General features: G+C 41.5%; 1 protein-coding gene across 6 annotated transcripts in view; it reads left to right on the top strand.

Annotated features, from left to right (window-relative positions):
• The window catches only part of ABCC9 (ATP binding cassette subfamily C member 9), a 112,274-nt gene that overhangs the window by 55,998 nt on the left and 34,530 nt on the right, over positions 1–21,746 (top strand). For 3 of the 6 annotated variants that reach the window (XM_030541346.1, XM_030541339.1, XM_030541380.1), the window contains 9 exons: positions 903–1,008; positions 8,953–8,991; positions 10,596–10,697; positions 12,836–12,920; positions 14,116–14,196; positions 16,544–16,681; positions 17,268–17,393; positions 18,423–18,519; positions 21,034–21,281. In XM_030541346.1, the coding sequence (XP_030397206.1) occupies positions 903–1,008; positions 8,953–8,991; positions 10,596–10,697; positions 12,836–12,920; positions 14,116–14,196; positions 16,544–16,681; positions 17,268–17,393; positions 18,423–18,519; positions 21,034–21,281 (1,022 nt within the window). The remainder of the gene's footprint in view (positions 1–902; positions 1,009–8,952; positions 8,992–10,595; positions 10,698–12,835; positions 12,921–14,115; positions 14,197–16,543; positions 16,682–17,267; positions 17,394–18,422; positions 18,520–21,033; positions 21,282–21,746) is intronic. The other 3 variants (XM_030541355.1, XM_030541373.1, XM_030541364.1) reach the window with 3 other exon arrangements.

Below are 21,746 nucleotides of genomic sequence, written 5' to 3'. Positions count from 1 at the left end.
ACACTGGGTCAGACCAATGATCCATCCAGCCCAGTATCTTGTCTTCTAACAGTGGTCAATGCCAGATGATTCAAAGAGAATGAATAGATCAGGGCAATCATCAAGTGATCCATCCACTGATGTCCAGTCCAAGCATCTGACAGTCAGAGACATTGGGACACCCAGAGCATGGGATTGCATCTCTGATCGTCTTGGTTAATAGACATTGATGGACCTACCCTCCATGAACTTACCTAATTCCTTTTTTAACTCAGTTATTATTTTGGGCCTTCACAATATCTGCTGACAACGAATTCCACAGGTTGACTGTTCATTATGTGAACAAGCACTTCCTCGTGTTTGTTTTAAACATATGGCTAATAATGAAAAAAATTGCCAGTTTCAAAACAATAGGTCTACTTGGCCATCTGTGCATGTGTATATAAATAAAACAGACAACAGCATAAATAAGGCCAGTACTGAGAGGAATTTTAAACAGGCTAATCACACAAAATGGTAGTTATTAAAAAGTGCCAGAGGTTTTTAAATACCCCCCTCCAGACACACACACACAATTTGGCACGGCAAACCCACATAGGAAACTTGAGGTATTGTTATTAATTTTAATAATTATTACTATAAAACTTTGGTTCCCAAGATTGGTCTCTCAATAAATCACTCAATATTGTTGTTTTTTTTTAATATATATATTCCAGCAGTTTTATACAGTACACTTACACCATGGAGATACTGAAAGCCTGAACCTTTTCTTTCAAAATTAGTTCAAAGGTGGATACACGCGAAATTGCCATTCACAGAATATAAAGGGTAGTAACAATGGCAGGAAGCTATTTTTAATTTTTACTGGATTAGTGTTCTATCATTTGGTTCTCCTCTCTTTATTTGGTTTATGATTATTATAGGTCAGATGACAATGATTGTGGGTCAAGTTGGCTGTGGGAAGTCTTCACTTCTTCTGGCTATACTTGGTGAGATGCAGACTCTGGAAGGAAAAGTTCACTGGAATAAGTAAGTTTCCAATAGCTTCTAATTGCTATTTTAATTTTAAGCACCAACAGCTCATAATAAGAAATGTAGAGCATGTTAAATCATCATCCAAAATCCTCCCTGCAAGCCTTTACCAGTACGTTCACACCAGATCTATTGTGATGCAGCTCGTGATGTTTCGTTTGTGACAGAAAGTGAGAGCTTGAGCTGGGCAAATAATTGATATTTCAGTTCAATGGCAGTTCTGAATTTTTTTTTTAAAAATGCTTTGGGTTGAACCAAATCTGAAATATTTCAGCATTTTTGGTGAATCAAGAAAGTCTGTTTCAAGGTGTGAATTTGAACCTAGGTCTCCTGTATCCTACCTGAGTGCCCTCACCACTGGGCTAAACATTATTAAGGGACTAGGGAGAGAAGTGAAGGAGAGACAGCAACCAGCACCATCGTCAGCACCTCTATCACTACTCCTCTTCCTCCTCCAACCATTTTGTGAATGGCTGAAACTATTCATGTCAGATTCACAAATAGTCTTGGGCTGATCAAAACTTTATTTTTCATCAAATAAGCTCTTAGTCTGAAAAAATTCACCCCGCCCCAGTAGTAGATTTACAGCATGGTGCTTGAAGGAAGGGATGGAAAGGCAATCTGAATATAGTTAAAACCAGTTGAGTAGTTAGTCTCAAATACGCTAACCTTATTTTATGACCTAAATAGAAAGAATCGATCATTCTGTGCATGGGCGGCAGTTATAGTAGTCCAGGGGATGCTAAGCCTCCCCAAACCAAAGCCGTGGCCCTGCCCACACTCCACCCCAAGTCCCTGTCCTTGCTCCACCTCTCCCCAGAAGCCGGTGGGGGCTCAGCTTGGGCCAGTGACCTGAAGCTTGAGGCTCGGGCTGGCCAGCAACTCAGGGGCGGTTCAGGCCACAGTCGGAATCTCAGGGCTATTCTGGCTCTGGGCAAGGGGGAGTGGGTTAGAGTTTAGGGTTCAAGTATTTGGTGGGGAGTAAGCCTGGGGCTCAGGTAGAGGGGGCAGAGGGCTAGCCTCTGTGAATGAGAGGTTCACCCACGGCCCATGACTCTAAGTGTAAAACATATGCTATGCCGTACAGTGTAATGCATCTGGAGTGAAATCCTGGCACAAAGATAAAGGACAAAGCCATATTCTAGTTTTGGATTAAAAGCCAACTTTAATCTAGGTTTGGCAATCTTAAAGAAGTTGTTATTTCGTCTTTGTGCCCACTCCTGAGAGGTGCTGAGCACCTGTAACTTCCCTTTGATGCTGCTGACTTGGAATGCAGATGCTCAGTTCTTTTTAGGATTGGTCCCTACAGTTATTACTCTTTCCAAGAGTTGTAACTTTTGAAATAGCTGTGAAGATGAATGGACAAGTAAGCCATCACCAATACATTTTGCCCAGGGGGAAGAAAAAGAAAAAAAATCAGAAAAGGACAACTAAAATGATTAGGGGTTTGGAATGGGTCCCATATGAGGAGAGATTAAAGAGGCTAGGACTTTTCAGCTTGGAAAAGAAGAGACTAAAGGGGGATATGATAGAGGTATATAAAATCATGAGTGGAGTGGAGAAAGTGAATAAGGAAAAGTTATTTACTTATTCCCATAATATAAAAACTAGGGGCCACCAAATGAAATTAATGGGCAGCAGGTTCAAAACAAATAAAAGGAAGTTCTTCTTCACACAGTGCACAGTCAACCTGTGGAACTCCTTACCTGAGGAAGTTGTGAAGGCTAGAACTATAACAGGGTTTAGAATAGAACTAGATAAATTCATGGAGGTTAAGTCCATTAATGGCTATTAGCCAGGATGGGTAAGGAATGGTGTCCCTAGCCTCTGTTTGTCAGAGGGTGGAGATGGATGGGAGGAGAGAGATCATTTGATCATTACCTGTTAGGTTCACTCCCTCTGGGGCACCTGGCATTGGCCACTATCGGTAGACAGGATACTGGGCTGGATGGACCTTTGGTCTGACCCAGGATGGCCGTTCTTATGTTCTTATGAAGATATGCACAATCAATGATACATGCAGACACTCAAGCACACATCACCTTTGTGTCTTGTAAAATACACTTTCCAAGACACTGCGTAATAATGCTCTGTCACCGTGGTATTTAGGAATGCGATTAAGGCTTTGTCTACACTACCCACCTTTTAGTGACACAGCCGTGCTCTTACAGCCGTGCCACTAAAAGGCACACAGTGTAGCTGCTGTTTGTTGGCAGGAGGGAGCTCTCACACTGACAAAAATCTTCTACCCCTAACGAGCAGCAGTGGCTTTGTTGGCGGGAGGGCTCTCCTGCCAACAAAACACTGGTCACACCAGCGCTTTTCGTCGATAAAACTTTTGTCGCTCAGGGGCAGAGGGGAGGGGAGTTAACACCTCTGAACAACACAAGTTTTGCTGATGAAGTTCCAATGTTGACAAAACCCAAAACTGTTCTGTCTGTGAAACCAAACAGGTAACTCTGCCATTACAGAGTATCTGAAGCTTTATTGACTGACTTCTTTGTTCACTGCAACCTGTAATGTGGTGCTGTGTGACAGCTTACAAACATGGAAGTGTTTTGCTGATAATTTCAGACTTCCTAATAGAGAGGTGAATACAGGAGAATACCTCAAGTATTGACTAAATGAATCCTGTTGCTGTATTTTACAAAATCATAATAAAAGTTCTAATTACTTTCTTAATGCCCTTCCCATGTAATTCTGTATACATGAGTTACCATATCTGCTGATTCAGGAATATGCAAAGGGATGAGATATAGAAACCTCAGCAATAGTAATGTAGGTACAGTACCACTGGGCTGAATTCTGCGCTCAATTACACTGATGTAAATCTGAAGTAATTCATCTGGATTTATATTGGTGCAAGTGAGAGTAGATTTTGGCCCATTGTGGCCAAAATCAGCCCTTGGATACTAGCACAACTCTGATGGCAGTGAGAGCTGTACCTACTTCCTCCAGGGATGAAACTGGGCTTGTATGTTAGGGGAAAAAAGAGAAAGCGTTTCAGTGCACCTTCCCTTTAGAGAACTTTCCCCAGATAGGCTTTATGGATAGAGCGCTACCAAATTCAGAGTCCATTTTGGTAAATTTCACGGTCATAGGATTTTAAAAATTGTAAATTTCATTATTTCAGCTATTTAAATCTGAAATTTCATGGTGTTGTAATTGTAGGGATCCTGACCCAAAAAGGAGTTATATGTGTGTTGGGGAGGGTCTCAAGGTTATTGTAGGGGGGTTGTGGTACTTCTGTGCTGGTGCTGGTGACAACGCTGCCTTCAGAGCTGGGCAGCTGGAGAGTGATGGCTGCTGGCCGGGAGCCCACCTCTGAAGGCAGAGCCGCTGCCAGCAGCAGGGCAGAAGTAAGGATGGTCTGGTATGGTATTGCCACCATTACTTCTGTGCTGGTGGGACGCTGCCTTCAGAGCTGGGCGCCCAGCCAACAGCCGTCACTTTCCGGTCACCCAGCTCTGAAGGCAGCGCAAAAATAAGGGTGGCAATACCGTGACCACCCTAAAATAACCTTGTGACACACACACACCCCCAGCAACTCTCTTTTGGGTCAGGACCCCCAGTTTGAGAAACGCTGGTCGTCCCTGTGAAATCTGTATAGTATAGGGTAAAAGCACATAAAAGACCAGATTTCACTGGGGGGAACACACAAGATTTCACAGTCTGTGACATGTTTTTTGTGGCTGTGAATTTGGTAGGGCCCAGTTATGGGCCAGGTTCTCTCCGGGGCCCAGCTTCCACGTCATTCTGGGGTTGTAAGCCAGGGACAGGTGCTCTTTCCCACTGCATGTGCTGTGGTTTGCAGTAATCAAAAGCCTTAGATGTGAGGTTGGCTTCCAGCTGTTCTGATAAGTAACTGGCTGGGCAGGCTTCCCATATAATGTGGCATGCGGCTATCCAGAATCATTGTTAGAGTTCAGCCCTTTGTGTAGAGCTGAGTTGGAAAGTTCCAATCCAGACTTTACAGAGGCATATCTAATTGCATACCACACACAGATGTGTGGTGTGGAGAGAACCAAATTCTCAGAAAATGCCTTGGGGGAGTCAAGCAAAGGGGGAGAGCAGCTAAGCAGAATGCTCCTTGCCCTCTGGATGTACTCTGCAGAGAGTAGAGGGTATGTAAGGCTCTCCTATGCAAAGTATATGTGAGGGCCCAGAAACCAGATGTAAAACATGAACAAAACAAGAGTTGGCACAAACCCTTACTAATGATGTTCTTTGACCCAATGCTGTGACAGACTGCAAGGAAAGTGATGGAAAGTAAGTGTTGTCAGAAGTCAGCATTAGCTGTGCCTTCTCTCAGCCATGCAACAAGTACAGCTCTGGACCATGGTTGCTATCACAGAAGGTTAGATAACACAGTGATGGGTGTTATAAAGACCTCCTAGAGGGATAAATAGGTAGATGGCCAATGTCAGCATGGCTACTAGTTCTGCCCTGGCTATGTGGAGAGGCTGGAAGGTAGTCCTCAGTGGAAGTTTCTTATGCAGCTGGAGGGTATCCATTTGATTGGGGCCCTGAATCTTCATTGCCCTGTTGATCCTGTAGATTAAGTGGGAACTCTATAGTTCCACTGCAGTCATAAAACTCTAGTATTAATTTGCTTCCCTCTGTATTTGTTTTGCTGGAGAACAAGGGCAGAGTTAGAGATATGTTAGCATTTTAAAAGGTCAAGTCAAGGATACATTGACAGTAGTCCAGGCTGCAGCTAAGTCTATTTTTAACTTTCCCTTTAAATCTTGATTTTAAATAAATTTGGCTAACAGACTAGCATACAAAGTCAAAATCATCATATGATCAATCTAATCAGTTCAGTGCTTTTCATAATTTCAGGCTTAACTCTGGTGTAACTAGCAGTGATCCAGTCTGGGGAAATGTGGATATTTTTTCAAATACAGAGTAAAAAATAATAAATGAACAAAACTAGATAAGGATTACAAATACCTGCACCCTTTTCATGGCAATATCATACACTCCAGATCCTGAGCTTTGGACTACTGCCACGCACTGTACTTGTTTCGTTGTTGTACTTAAAGTATGTCGTTTGAAAAGTAAACTTTCTACTAGTATAAAAGTAAAGGATCAAACTCTACAACTCTTCTTTACTGAATCCGTGATTCAGCATAGCACATGAGTATATGCTTAACTTTAAACGTGTGCTTTTGTCAAACTGAAGTCAGTAGAATTTAAGCATGTGCTTATGCACCTAGTTGAAGAGGGATGGTTTGCTGAACAGGGGGCTTAAAAGTCTCATTACTCATACAACTGCTCTCATTGATTATAAGGGAAAATTTAGTTACTACAGTCTGTTCACTCTAGTAGGAAGCACCATTGCATTGGTCCCAAAGTTTTAAAAATTATTCTACTGTTGGCAGTTCCAGAGCTATATGGTAGATATATTTCGTCAGTCCTTCTCCCACCACTTTAACTCATTGCTATTTGTTAAGGAAGAAGATCTGAGTTGTTTTTGGTTTTTGTTTGTTGGTTTTAAATGAGAGATTCTAGTCTCTCTTTTTTCTGTGGGACTAACTTCTTCCCTCTTTTTAATCTCAAAGGCCTCTATCTCCCTCTCTCTTGTACCTTGGAAATATCTTTCCATGGTAGTGGAGATAGGAATCTGTTTCTGAATAAAGAGACAGCTCTGGTTAGACAAGGTCCCAAGATAGCAACTCTGGCTCTTCCACCCTTCCAAAAAGGGAACAGTGGTTATTCATCTATGACCTCAGAACACCCTCTAGTTGTTGGTCCTGTAAATGTGCAGGCAATCCCAGATCACCCCCTTTGCAGTCGAGTGTGGCACTACAAGTGTGTCACAACTTAATTTCCCCAAGTGGAGCAGCAATAGCTGTCAGTTTAACAGCCTAGGGCCAGGAGAAGTCAACACACATTAACTAAAAAGAACAGGAGTACTTGTGGCACCTTAGAGACTAACAAATTTATTTCAGCATAAGCTTTTGTGGGCTACAGCTCACTTTTCCGGATGCGTAGAATGGAACACACAGACAGAAGAGGTGAGCTGTAGCCCACGAAAGCTCATGCTGAAATAAATTAGTTAGTCTCTAAGGTGCCACAAGTACTCCTGTTCTTTTTGCGGATACAGACTAACACAGCTGCTACTCTGAAATACATTAACTAGAGGCTATATCCCTCTTAATAAGGCTTCAGCCCAGGGATCATTACAACAAACAGTCCTCATTCCAGGAATCACTACAATAATAATTTTATCAGGCCCCAGACTCAGGCTCCCAAGTTTACTGTCCTCACTGAAGTCTCTTTATCAGTTTAGGCTTGTACTCAGGGAGCAACTGCTCCTACTTAATGCAGCCCGCCTGGCTTCTCTAGTGCACTCTGCCTGGTTTCTTCTCTCCCTGCTTCCTGTTCCTGTTAATATCACTGGCCGCGGGAGCGGCCAATGGGAGCTGCTTAGCCGGCACTGGGGTGCAGGCAGTGTGTGGAACCTCCCTGGCTGCCCATGCACAGGGACCAGATGGCTGCTTCCAGGAGCTGAAGGGAGCCTAACTTAGCCCCAGGCATAATCTTCCTCTTTTAGGTTGTACAAGCCAGTGTTTCCAGTGAAGCATCACCATTCCTCACAATGATTGGCACTGCCATTCCTGACCTCATTTGACTACTACCCCATAACATCAACCCTGTTAATGCTATTAATATAAGGGGAGAGCCATTAAGTCGTATACCTCATGATTGCTGTTGGATGCCCTTGAAAACCTACCACATAAAAATGTTCATTAGAGAATAGAGTGACCAGACAGCAAGTGTGAAAAATCGTGATGGGGTTGGGGGGTAATAGGAGCCTATACAAGAAAAAGACCCAAAAATCATGACCATCTGTATAAAATCAGGGCATCTGATCGCCCTATTAGAGAATTTGGGCTGTGCAGAAGGGGATAGGTGGTAGTGGAGCCAGTGGGCTAATGCAGCAGCATTTTATCTCTACTGAGGTGTGTTCAGAACCTAACCTGGCTCACGACTGAAAATGAGTTTAGTGAGTTTGGCACACAGCCCATTTGTGCATGCCTCAGAACCACACACGCAATCTAACATAGTTTGCCATTTGCTCATGGGACTCTCAGGGCTGGAAGAGCAGCGAGGGTTTTGCAGTACATTGACCAACCTGTGCGGGGAAGCTTACACAGTGCTCCCTAGGCACTGACTCCATGGGTGCTCTGGGGTTGGAGCACCTGCGGGGAAAACATGATGAATGCTGAGCACCCACTGGCAGCCCCTTTACCAGAACCTTCCCCTCTCCCCAGCACCTCCTGCTTGCTGGCAGGCACCACAGATCAGCACCTACTGCCTTCCACAGATCAGCTGTTTCGTGGTGTCAGGAGGTGCTTGGGGGGGAGGAGTGAGGGTGTAGCGTGCTCGGGGAAGGGGGTGGGACTGGGTGAGGAAGAGGTGGGGCAGGGACGGAGCGGAAGTGGGAAGAAGCAGGGCATGGTGGGGACTTGGGGGAAGGGGTGGAGTGTGGGCGGGGCTTGGCCGGAACCGGGGGAGCACCCCGTGGCAGATTAGAAACTATGCGCCTATGTAGTGCTCGCCAACCTTCTCTGTGTTCCAAGTGAGGGATATTAGTTCTTTACTTTAATAGGCATTAAATGACAATGAACATTTTTAAAGTAATGTTCTAATTACACGTAACTGCATGAATTCAGTGATTATCCTATCTAGGTATGTAATAAAGGCACAATAGGAAAGCCACAGTTCCCTCCTAAACGTCACTAATGTAGCCATTAAATGAAATCATTGACTACACTAATTAGATTTTGCCTATTTGCCCTTTAAAAGAAGAAACAACTGGATGAATTCAGCCATTCAAATGTGTACCTAATCTATTTTTCCCATATGTGAAATGTGCACATAAAAAGTTATTCTATTTCCTGAATACTAAACATCATTTACTATAACTTACAGCATAAATGAAACTGATCCTTCTTGTGACGCAACCAGAAGGTATTATTTCCATTTGCAGTGTATTTGATCAGAATCATTTGCTTCCTCGGAATCTCCTTGAATCTCCATCTTTGTATTTTTCAGTCATTTTCTTATCTCCTCACCATGTGGGTGATAACTTTCTGGAAGATTAACTGGCAGTTTTGTTAAATGCAGTGGTTCCCAATCTTTTTCAGGCAATTATGCCAGTACACCTGTTTAAATGCCTGCCCATGAGAGGTGCCAAGCCTTTCCTGCAGTGTTACGTGCTTTCAACTTTCATTGACATCACTGGGAGTTTAGGGCACTCAGCATCCTGCAGGATGGGGCCCACAGATGTCAAGTTGTGATGCTGAAGCCTGCAGCCTGCCATTTGCTTGTATGTTCTGTAACCAGCAGTGAATCCTGTGCTGCCCCATATCCTAGTCTCACAGTTGCGTGCACAGTAAATGTGGGATGGATGGCAACACTAAGTGGAAGCTCATCATTAAGGGTCCAGTGTTGTTCCTATTTAAGTCACTTTGGAGATGCAGCCAAAAATACCTATCACAAATGGCAGAAGTACTATACCAGTAGTTGCACACATACTTGTGGTTGGGAACCACTGTGTTATCTGACGCCTGATAACCCAAGGAGAAATCTTAACATAGTTGAGTAGATTTCTGGGTCTTCTACAGGTTATGGGATGATGCTGAATGCTTCTAACCAATATTTCTAACCAATACCAGAGCACCCTCTCTCTCTATAAAAAACCACACACACCTACTATGTTAAATTAATGGTAAGGATGTAATCTGAAGCAACATACATGAAGACAATGATAATTAAGATTGACATTTTATCACTCAGTTCACATGACAGTATTGCAGTCTCAGAAAGGTGGCTGATATCACATAATCGTTATCTGCCAGAATACACAAACAAAACAGTTAGAGTAAAGAGCAAAGTAGTCACATACTATATAATTCACTATATATTGAGGCACATTTCAAAATATGCATTATATTTATTTAACAGACCATAGTGATACCTTCTGAATTGGTACAGAGGTGCTCTACTTTAGTGTATAATTTCAATCCATTACAATGTTAACATGGACCTACATATAAGAAAAATAGCATCTGCTGAAAAATTGTAATGCAAACACATGGTAGTTTAAAATAAAAAACATACTAAAAGGCAATGAGGCAAATGGGCTGAAAACATCCATTTTATACACTATTTTCCAAGTAGCTGGTTTTGATGTTAGAAAACACTATTCCACCCTGGTACATTTTCTATTCTTTTAATTTACTCATAATTTAACAATGGATGGAATGGTGGTTTTAGACATTTGCAATTTGCTGTTGGACTTAAATTCCATATACCATCTCTGGCCCAGTAACAAACCATTTAAAGCAGTGTCTAAGTAGTACAACCTGGTACACAGACCTTTAACTTCAGGACAGAGAGTGGATGCTTCTCTGATGTAACCTCTTCCTTTAAAACTTTTGTCTTTTCTTTTGTTACAGTTCCTTTTATAGTACCTTGCCTTCACCTTTGTTCTTTTTTAATGCATATTGTTAACTCTGTTCATAAGACAATTCAAGATAATTATTTTATTGGTGATGTTTTAATTTTTCCAGCAGAAACAGATACTCTGTGGCTTATGCAGCACAGAAGCCATGGCTGTTGAATGCTACAGTGGAGGAAAACATTATCTTTGGGAGTCCTTTTAACAAACAGAGGTAATTATCAATTTCCTTAGTGTTATAAAACCCAAGGACTAGATTCCCTCCATGCCAGATGAGGAGGGAAGCAAAGAGGTGGAGAACGAGGTGTAAAAGACCCTAAAGTTACTGAAGGGATAGGCCATAGGAAGCAATTACTGACATTTTCACTCCCAAGAGTGGACTGTAAACAATGGGAACTGCTGAGGTATAGAGCTAGCAAGAAGTATAGGGAGGTGGGTGGGAAACAAAGGGAGATAGAATGGGCTCTCGGCTTCTAAGTCCATTATTATATATTATTGTTCCTGGGTCTTGCATAGCAGGGAGGTCACCCCTTGTAAGGACCAGGGAGAATGGCAGTTCCTGTTCTGAGGACACAGGAAGTGCTCCCTTTGTAACTTTTTCTGGAGTTGGCTGGCCAAAGGCACATTGCAGCTTATGTGCTCCCACTGTGTACTGAGGAGATCAGGGAGGAATTGTGCCTCCATTGCTCCTTACAGGGCACTGCAGTTCAGCACTGCCCTCAGTGTGGACTAGTGGGTGAAAGCCATAGTCTGGCTGTTAGGTGTAGAGGGTTCCTGCTTCAGAGAAGCAGCTGCTTATTCATCTGGGTCTTGAGAGAAAGTAGCTTAATGCTCTGAGGTTACTGCCTTGTGCGGGGCCAGATTAACCCAATTTTGAGGCACACCCAACCTGGATGCTCCCCACAGCCACCATCCCAGCAGTGAGTAGACATGGAGCAGTAGTGGGAAAAGCAACAGGACCTCTTCCCCCAACCAAGAAGAGGAAGGGTATCCCCTCCCTGAACAGCAGGACTACTCTGCGCTGGCAGCAGGTCTGGGGCTTTCTCCTTGGTTCTAGCTGGCTGTTGCTCCTTTTGCCTGTTGGGGGCTGTCTGCAGACTCAAAGCTTGTCTACACATACAGCACTGCAGTGGTGCAGCTGCACTGCTGTAGCACTTTGTGAAGATGCTACCGACGCTGGTGGGAGAGCTTCTCTGGTCAGCATAGGTATTTCACCTCCCCAAGAGGTGGTAGCTATATCAGCGGGAGAAGCTCTCTGGTCAATATAGAGTTGACTACACCAGGGGTTAGGTCAGTATAACTACATTGCTCAGGGGTGTGGACTTTCCACACTCCCGAGAAATGCAAAAGCAGCAAAGACGAAGTGGGTATTCACCCACGAAAGCTCATGCTCCAAAACGTCTGTTAGTCTATAAGGTGCCACAGGATTCTTTGCTGCTTTTACAGATCCAGACTAACACAGCTACCCCTCTGATACCTGAGAAATGCAGTTATACTGACATAAGTCTGTAAATAGACCAGGCCTTAGACAAATATCATGGCATCTGTTACACTTGGGGCATGTTTACAAGCTTTTCTTGGAAACTGTGGAGACCAGAACTGTGTTTTCTATTTTTGAAATTAAGCTGAGGTTCTGATGTCATCATATGACTCTGGAGAAGGGGACCTAGGTATGGTCCTATTGCATCCAAGCCTTAATCCAGTCCTGGTCTAGTGGATATCAGAGCACCACATTACAAAACACAATACAATTTGATATTATTGTGCTGAAGACAGGCCTACCTGCTGTGTGCCTACCTCAAGTCAGTGATAATTGGGACCTCACTGGAAATACAGGGTACTGAAGGTCAAAACAGAGCTCTTTTGTACCTGGTTCTGACTACTCTTGTCCAACACTTACTTTTTATGTTCATTTAAATAGTCAACCAACAAATGCAGTGGGAGAAGTGACTTGATTTTAGGAAAACAAATTGCTAAAATCTAGGCATTTTTACTGGCAACACGCACTTTGCTTTAAGTTATTAAAAATAAATTATATTCCTTTCAGTGTATGCTTTCCTATGATATGCCACCAGTTCACTTGATAGCAATTAATAATGGGCAGATCTCACAAAATACAGATAAGCATCCACAAATTCAGGGACCAGAATCTCAGCTGGTGCAAATTAGCCTAGCTTCCTTGAAGTCACTAATAAAGATGGCTTTTTATAAAAGCTTCATTTGGGTCCCTTTTAAAGTTAGCTAAACTCGTTTGAACTTCACCAATAGATTAAGTCTGAGTTTTGGAAGGAGGTTTTAGTTTTATCCAGTTTGGTTGTCTTTCCATAAGAATAATCTTTTTTTTCTCTGCAGATACAAAGCTGTTACGGATGCATGCTCTCTGCAGCCGGACATTGACCTATTACCATTTGGCGATCAGACAGAAATTGGAGAAAGGGTAAATAAAGAGATGGTAGTTTGTATGACAGCCTGGTTTGGGTATCACATTTCTAGCTTGCATTGAGCTACAAGCCTGTTAAACATTCATAATAGTTGTATTTATTAATATTTATTGTAATTCCACATTAACTTGTACGCCATCATAGATATTCATGAAACCTAGCAATCTAAGAATCCAGCTACTCTAAGCTAGTCAGCATTATCATGTACTCCTTAAGGCACCTTAGCCTAGAATCAAATCTTAGGTATCCAGGTATAAATCTGAGTAACTCTGTTGGCTTCTCAGACCAGAATCTAGCCCTGTTCGTTTATTCTTTCCGTAAGTGCTGTGGAGCCCCTGCATTCTTTTTATGATACATCATGGAAAATGAAGTCATTTAGGAGACTCAAGAAAAACAAGGGGAAGGATTCACTCCTGATATGACTCCACTGTGTTCATTTTACACTGTGACCCTGATTCTCATTTATACTGTGGCCACTCTACACCACTCTGGAAGGGTAAAGGGGTTTTAAAATGGGTGTAAATGTAATGTACACACAATCTAAGCCCCTTCACACTGCTCGAATGGGGCCAAGTGGCTCTTAGTGTAAACAAGAATGAAGTCCTGTGTCTACATTGTACTCAGGAGTACAGAAAAAAAGTCAAGATCTGTGCCACTTACCTTAATCCAGTGGGAGTTTTGCTTCCAAGCTCTTATATTGATACAGTAAACTTAAGTATTATTAAACTGACTAACTGAAAAAAATCAGTTTTCCTATAAAACACCTTTTAAATAGCTCCATCATGATTTTTATTTTTTAATTCTATTAAATCTACCGGGGTAGAGAGGGTGGAGTGGACAGGGGCTGTTGTCCCCTGCAGCTATTGAGAAGGCTCTTTTGTACACAGTCTTCCATGTTTTCCCAGCCAAAGACAGTCCTAGTCTGCTAGTAGAATAACTTTATACATTCTAAGTTATTTGTGATTAGTTTATATGAAATTGCACTAATAATAACAGTTTCTTTCTCAGGAGGTTATACACTGACTGTATTCGTTTACCAACAGGAGTAACTTATATCCAACACTTTGAAAAATTCTAAGGAAACTTCTTTGGGTGGTTTAATAAAAACTTGCCATTTTTCAATGTCTTGTCATATACAAATCATTTTGTTTATTCAAAAGACACATTTTTATGACCTGTTATATTCACTAGGGGATTAATTTAAGTGGTGGCCAACGACAGAGAATCTGCGTAGCTCGAGCACTCTATCAAAACACCAACATGGTTTTCTTGGTAAGATTTTTTTTTAAATACGAAGTATGCAAACTTCATAATAAAATGTTGCCCCTATATTTAGCTTGCCTACAGGGACCCATATCTACTTTTGAATCCATAAGGCAAAGACAGGAAAAAGAACAAATAAATAATGACCAGAAGCAGTAGCACAACACATTAGGAAGTTGGTGAAAGAGGGTCCTATAGTTCAGTATAAAAAGATTGGGACAGGATTCTTATGCCCAAACTCACACTGAGTACCGCACATCATCCCACTGAAGAGTCTTTTTCAAGAGTCCAGGGTATCACAATTTAACCTTTTGTGGGGAATAAATGGACTTGGGGTTTCGCAATGGAATACATGGCCTTTCACATCTCTGTTTCTACTCCCAATTCAGTCTATATTGACGATTTCTGAAAGTCATCACCCATGTGATGGCTGTTTGAGTCCTGGGCAAAATAAATTGGTGGACTCATCTTAGTTCTTAGAGGACAAGTGTTCACATAAAAAACTTGTCAACACAATTGTCATCCTTGCTGGTAGAGTCAGTGGAGAGAGGACAAGGACTGAAGTCTGAACTACTCTCTCATCCTTGCAGGTACTCTCTCCAGGTGGAAGTACAGGCATATTAATGAGTCAGGTTTAGAGGAAGCTTGCATTGGCAGTGACTCTGCTGTATCTGTTCTATAGAACAACAGATGACATCAGTTATCTCTTGAGATGGCTCGGGTCTAAAGTTTGAAGCTGGATCTGAATTTCCACAAATTTTGGGGGAGGGTTCCAAATCTGGTGTTCCAGGTCAGATCCATCTCTAGTTTCCCTGACTGTCAGTCCAGGATCAGCACTAAATTGACTCAGAAATAGAAAATAAGCACACAATGGTCATACTGGGTCAGACCAAAGATCCATCTAGCCCAGTATCCTGTCTTCTGACAGTAGCCAATGCCAGGTGTTTCAGAGGGGAAACTAAAAAGTCACAAGGAAAATCTGAGAGATTTCCTACAGGCTTACGAGTAAAGGTTTTATCTTTCTTAGGGCAACAGATGGTACTTTAGTAATTACAGCTGTTTGCTTTTTTAGAATAGGTTAAATGTTTAAAAGAACAAAATAAACAAACTCTGGTACATACTGTGATGGGTTGCCCCCTTGTAAGATGCCACCTAATGTACTGGGATACCACTGAGCCCGCCTGTTCCGCCAACCTGGGCCCCCTTTGCCCTGTCTTGCTGAGCCAGGCTCTTAAACCTCCTCTAGCACACACACAGGCAGGACCACACCCACCCGCAGAAAGACACAGACACTGAGATCAGCTCTAGGAAGACTCAGCTCAAGGGACTTGCCCCAGCACTCAGGTACCCCACTCCCTTGGAGTGCAGGCCCAAAGGTATATTGTCTTGCGCTGTATAGAAAAATCTGCACAGCGCAAGCTCATAAAAATTTGCCCTGTCCCTCAATATAAAGAGATATATGCACACCTTCTTGCTCCCCACCAGCAAGATTTGAATTGCACAAATTGGGTAATGTTATAAACAAGAAATAAGTTTATTAACTACAAAAGGCAGATTTTAAGTGATTATAAGGGATATTAAACAGAACAAAACAGATTACTAAGCAAATAAAACAAAACACACAAACTAAGCTGGATTCACTAAAGAAACAGGTTACATAATGCAATTTCTCACCCTAAATGTTGAATTAGGCAGGATGCAGAGTTTCTGTAGCTCAAAGTTCCAGTTATTTCTTCTTATAGACTGGACCCCTGTCTCAGTCTGGACTCACCCCTGCCTTTCCCTTCAGGTTAGTTCCTTTATCCCTTCAGGTTTTTTCAGCAGTTCTTCTTGGGTAGGCAATGGAGGAGAGAACCCAGATCAGCCCCCTTCCCAGCCCTTAAAAAGGATTTGTTTTATCCCTACTCCCTACAGTGGAAAAGTACCAGCAGTGTTCAAGGGAGTATTTTTCATCAGGTGACATTATCACCTTATGTTGTAGTGTCAATGCAGCATCCAGGGAAGCACCTTAGGAATGTGGAAGATTGGCATAATCAGAGTTCTATTGTCCTTCTTAAATGGGTCATTCAGGAGGATTGCGGGCTGTCTGGTAGGCGTTCCCCCCAAGTACATATGCAGTTGTAATTGTTCATAGTCAATATTCCTAACTTTAGATACAGAAATGATACATACATATAAATTGGATAGTCACATTCAGTAAATTATAACCTTTCCAATGATACCTTTCATGAGCCATCTTGCATAAAGTATATCTTAGTTATGCCATATTCTTTTCATAACCATATTTCTATGAAAAATATGGGGTGTAATGTCACACATATCCCTCTGCCCCATTTTTTCTTTTATCCAATTGCAGGATGATCCATTCTCTGCACTGGACATTCACTTAAGTGATCACTTGATGCAGGAAGGTATCTTGAAGTTCCTTCAGGAAGACAAAAGAACACTTATTCTGGTGACACATAAATTGCAATATCTGCCACATGCGGACTGGGTAAGCGGGGAGCCACCACTTGCTAGTTTGTCACATTGTAAGGACAAGGGTCTGATATCCCTTGGTGGGGATATAGTTAAAGGCAAATCTATAGTGCTTAAAAAATTGTTCTGCTAAGAGCCATCCCACCATCTGTTCTTGAAGTGGGCATGAAGCTCCTACCTCTATATTCCACATGTAGGTCTGCAACACTGAGTGACATGGAGTGAAAAGCATTTTATTTGAACTTTACTTCCACTTAATCATGGACAAGTAATTGGCACATAGCTTATAAATCAGAGCTGCTTAAGATCTTTGATTGAAATGTGCTATACAAACAATTATTCTATTATTAATAATTATACCTTGTCCTCTTTCTTTATGTCCACAAATAACTATTTCCTGAAATAGTTTCATTGTAAGATATATGTTGACAAGATAACTTTTAAAAGCTATTGATAAAATGTGCAGCCATTGGGTACAATGAACACTGAAATTAGCCCACTTTTGAGTTATAGCTCATTCACATTGAGATCTGCTGCATAGTTCCAAATGCAGTGATTATGTCACATTGTTGAGTTGGCCTATTGATAATCCTCCTTTCTAGATCATAGCTATGAAGGACGGTTATGTGCTCAGAGAAGGGACATTGAAGGACATCCAGACCAAAGATGTTGAACTGTATGAGCACTGGAAAACTCTGATGAATCGCCAAGACCAAGAATTAGAAAAGGTAATGACAGTGGGACCAGGGTGCATTGTAGCAAAGTATTGCATCTTGAATGTTGATCCATGTTTGTGTCCATTCTAATGGATTTAGGGTGAAATTCTCCTCTCAAGTTGATTGATGGGTGGAATTCTGCACATCAGTAGACCTCATGGGAGGATTTTAAGCTCAGTGACTTAGTGGTCTGGGCTTTTCAAGGAGACCAGAAACACAGGCTTCTGTGTTACCTCTCTGCCTTAGCAAGAGAGAACTTTGCTGGAGCTTAAACTGTATTAGCTCCCTGCCATACCAGTCTGTCCACCTCACCAGCAAACTCCTCAAGGTTCTGCCAGTTTAATCCTTGCCTCGTAAGTAACATTTAGTGAACCCGAGTTCCCCAGAGACATCTCCTTGCAGTGTCCAGTGCTCTCAGTGGACTCTCACACAAATTATTAAGTCCGCTATCTCCAAAGAGACACTTCACACACACTAACATGTTAGCCCAGCTGAGGACACATTCTTCACCTTAATACACAGCGCTGAGATGTTTATAATAAAAGTAAGCATATGTTTATTAATAAAGAACATAAATTTAAGTGATACTAAGCAAGAGTAATAGAGGCAGAAATGGTTACAAATAACATGAAAGTAAAACATGCTTTCTAGAGTCTCAAATTTAACAGATTACAATACTGGTCTCAGGCAATTTCATAGCATCTTCAACCCATATGGTTGAAGGATCCACCTTTCACAGATTTCAAGAGCGTTGTCCTCTTTTGTCCCTAAAGTTATAAAAGGTTCTCTCCCCTTCTTTTTATTGTCCACTAAACCTTTGAAATATATTCTTTTGAAGTGTATCTCCAGGTAATGTTTTCTCCCCTGCTGCTTGTGCTCCAGGAAGCTGATGCCATCCTGTTTTCCTCATTCTCCCCTCAATTTGCTTTTCTGGTGGATTCAGATGCAAATAAGCTTCCATTGTCTCTGGCATCACCTTTCTTAGATTAAAATGATGGCACTCACAGTAGCTTGGGCTCTCAAGTTAATGTAATGTTACAGGATATGGAAACTGACCAAACTACTTTGGAAAGAAAAACTCTCAGAAGAGCAATGTACCCAAGAGAATCCAAAGCACAACTGGAGGATGAGGATGAAGGTACATTATATCTTTTCATACTGGGTAGACTATAAACATGCATCATTTGCATGTATCCACATTTTTAATATATTGCTAACTGTTCTTGGCAACAAGATATGAAGATGTTGATGACATTTACTCCTTTGGGCAATAAGAGTAAAAGTCCAATACTTTAAGCTATTTAAAATTAGAGCTTTTGAATGGATTCTTAATGGAGTTTTGCAAACAATGTGCAGGAATAAGGATAGAGGAGAGCTAGTTAGAGATTTACTATGCTGAATTTTCTGGAGATAGTAAAAGAGAAATGGAAAAAAAAGATATATTAAGAAATTCTGGGCCACAGCCTCAGCTAGTGTTAATCAAAGTAGCTCCATGGAAGTCATTGATGTTATGCTGTTTTATACCAGCTGAGAATCTAGCCTTCTAGTTCCAGTTATGTCACATAGTTATGAATGCCCCCACTGATTCTGCCAATTGAGATACCTCAATACAAAATTTTTTGTTTAAATTAGAGATGGAGCCTAGGCTTCTATTTTTGGATCTGGATCTTTCTAGGTATTTGTGGCCCCATCATCCAAGTTACCTTTTTGTCTCCACAAATTTCTACATTTTTGGAGGCAGGAATCCAGATCTGAATCACTTGTAAAGTTACCTGGGTGGCTATAGGCTACTGGCAACAGGACCTATCAAGAACACTCCTGGGATGTTGGGGAGTCCCTCAGGAGAATATTCAGTTCTGGCAGCCAGTGAGATGGTGTCAGAGAGATAAAGGGACTAACTGAATGCTTCATAAGCTTAGTGGAGTACTGATTTACCCCAAGGATTCTCATTGACTGGCAGAGTTATTGACCGGATTGACTATCTAATTAATAAGTTCTGTTTGTCGGGCTGTTAATGCCTGTAGAGTGTTTCATCTGGCTATGCTACTTGAGGGATACAGGGTATTTTCTAAGGCTCATGATGGCAGTATGACTTGGTGGTTTAGTGATACCCTCCACTGCTTTGCTCCAGAGGCTGAACATGGCACTTCTTTAATATGTACAGTCTCCAGTGGTCTTGAGGGCAGAAAAACCCAGGTCTTCCCACACTTCTAGTTCTGGGATATAGCAGTAATGCCATGTCAGTAGGCCAGTCCCATAACCTGGGTACAGATATCTTCTTCCTTCAGTAAGTTAAAAAGAATGGGGATTGAAGGCCCTGTGGGAACATGACTATATATTCCAGCAGAACACCAGCATCCAACAGTTCCAAAGTTCTTAGACAAAACACTTGGTTAAGGTGGTAAAATACATATCAGTAACTTCAAGGGCAACATTTAACAGGACACTGTGCTCTAGTTCCTTGTTATCCTCGTTCTGACAGTCACTCATTGTGTGATCTTAGGAAAGTATTTAAACTCTTTGTGCCTCAGCACACATGAAATTTCAACTTCAGATAAATTAATGACTCTCCATAATATTCAGAATTACTAAAGTACTTTGGAGACTGTCAGTTCAGGGCTGTCAAGTCAAAGGAAAGTTCTGATAGAAGACTCCAGGTCTACATTCCCCTCAAGTGTGCATAGTAGTACTGTGAGCTTCAATACTCTTGTTGCGTCTCAGAGTTAAATCTCCACAATGCAATATTTTCACAGCAGCATATTATGATACATAAGCATGTTACAAGAGAGCACAACCATCACCTTATGTTGCAATGATAGTGTCCTTTTCTATGAAGATAAAGCTTGTAATGATTGCAGGTAGTGTTAAGGCAGAGCCCTGTTAAGCAACACGAGACAACTCTTCTGTATGGAATGCTTGGCAAAATTGTCTGTAGCTTCCCAAACAACTCATAAGAGCCTTGCTCCCCATCTGATAATGTAAAGACAAGCTGAACACACCAGAAAAGCTTTTGGAAATCTTAAAACTAGTCTGATATCTATGAATGCATTCCATACTGAAGATATGATTTACTGAGGGCATGTCTACACTTTCCATGGATTGATGCTGTGGCGATCTATCCAGCGGGCATCAATTTAGCAGGTGTAGTGAAGTGCCGCTAAATAGACCGCAGATCGCTCTCCCATTGACTCTGGCACTCCACCGAAACGAGAAGTGTAAGTTAAGTCAACAGGAGAGTTTTTTCTGTTGACCCAGTGTGGTGTAGACACCGCAATGAGTTGATCTAGGCTATGTTGACTCCAGCTACGTTATTCACATAGCTGGAGTTGCATAACTTAGGTCATCCTGCCCTTAAGGATTATTAACAAAACTAGAGCTGGACAACTAAAAAGGAAGGAAAAATCATGATTTTGTGAGGGCATTTCCCCTTTTCCAATTTTCAAAAATTCAAAAAATGTTGAGCTGGTGGGAGAAAAGAAGGAAAAGTCATAAAACATATCAAAAAGTGTTGCTTTTTAAAATTAAAAATGTCAAATTATCATCTGAATGTCAACATTCAAAAAATGTCAACCATCTCCAGTCAAAACATGAATGATTGTCAGTGTGGTACTGAATAAAATCTAACTGATTTGGTTAAATTTCTGAATCACAGAGGAAGAAGAGGAGGAAGATGATGATGATAACATGTCAACAGTAATGCGGCTTAGAACAAAGATGCCGTGGAGAACTTGCTGGCGATATCTTACCTCTGGAGGATTTTTCTTACTGTTTCTCATGATTTTCTCCAAGCTCTTGAAACACTCAGTCATTGTAGCCATAGATTACTGGCTGGCAAGATGGACATCCATGGACAATGGAAATAAAACCAGGGATTCCTTAAACTTTAAACATCTAAACAAGGTTGGCCATAACTTAAAGCTTGTCAGACAAAAATGTTCTCAAATGATTGAAAAATACCCCTCTGTTAACCTAGTAACCAGTTAGATTGAGAATGTAGCTAATATAGGTACTATAACATCAATTGTTAAATAAAATGGGTGAATTGGTTAATATAATTTAAAAAACAATCTGAACCTTAATCTCAAACTGAAACTAAAACTTGTTTGAGGTTAGAAGAACTTTGGACCCAAATTTTCAAAAATTGGAGCCTAATATGCTCCTAAATCCACATTTAGCAACTTAAATGAATACCCAGATTTTCCAAAGTGCTGCTCACCCAGCAGTTCCCATTAATACTAACAGAGAAATTAACCCAAAGATTTTCCATTTAAATAGGATCTGGCAGTGATTTGGTTTAGAGAACTATCCCAAAGTTCAGATGCTCATGAAAACATAGTAAAAGTTTTCTCACGAGATTTCCATATC

This window comes from Gopherus evgoodei, chromosome 1, assembly GCF_007399415.2.
Source record: "Gopherus evgoodei ecotype Sinaloan lineage chromosome 1, rGopEvg1_v1.p, whole genome shotgun sequence".
NCBI lineage: Eukaryota > Metazoa > Chordata > Testudines > Testudinidae > Gopherus > Gopherus evgoodei.
This window is presented reverse-complemented; position numbering and strand designations above follow the sequence as displayed.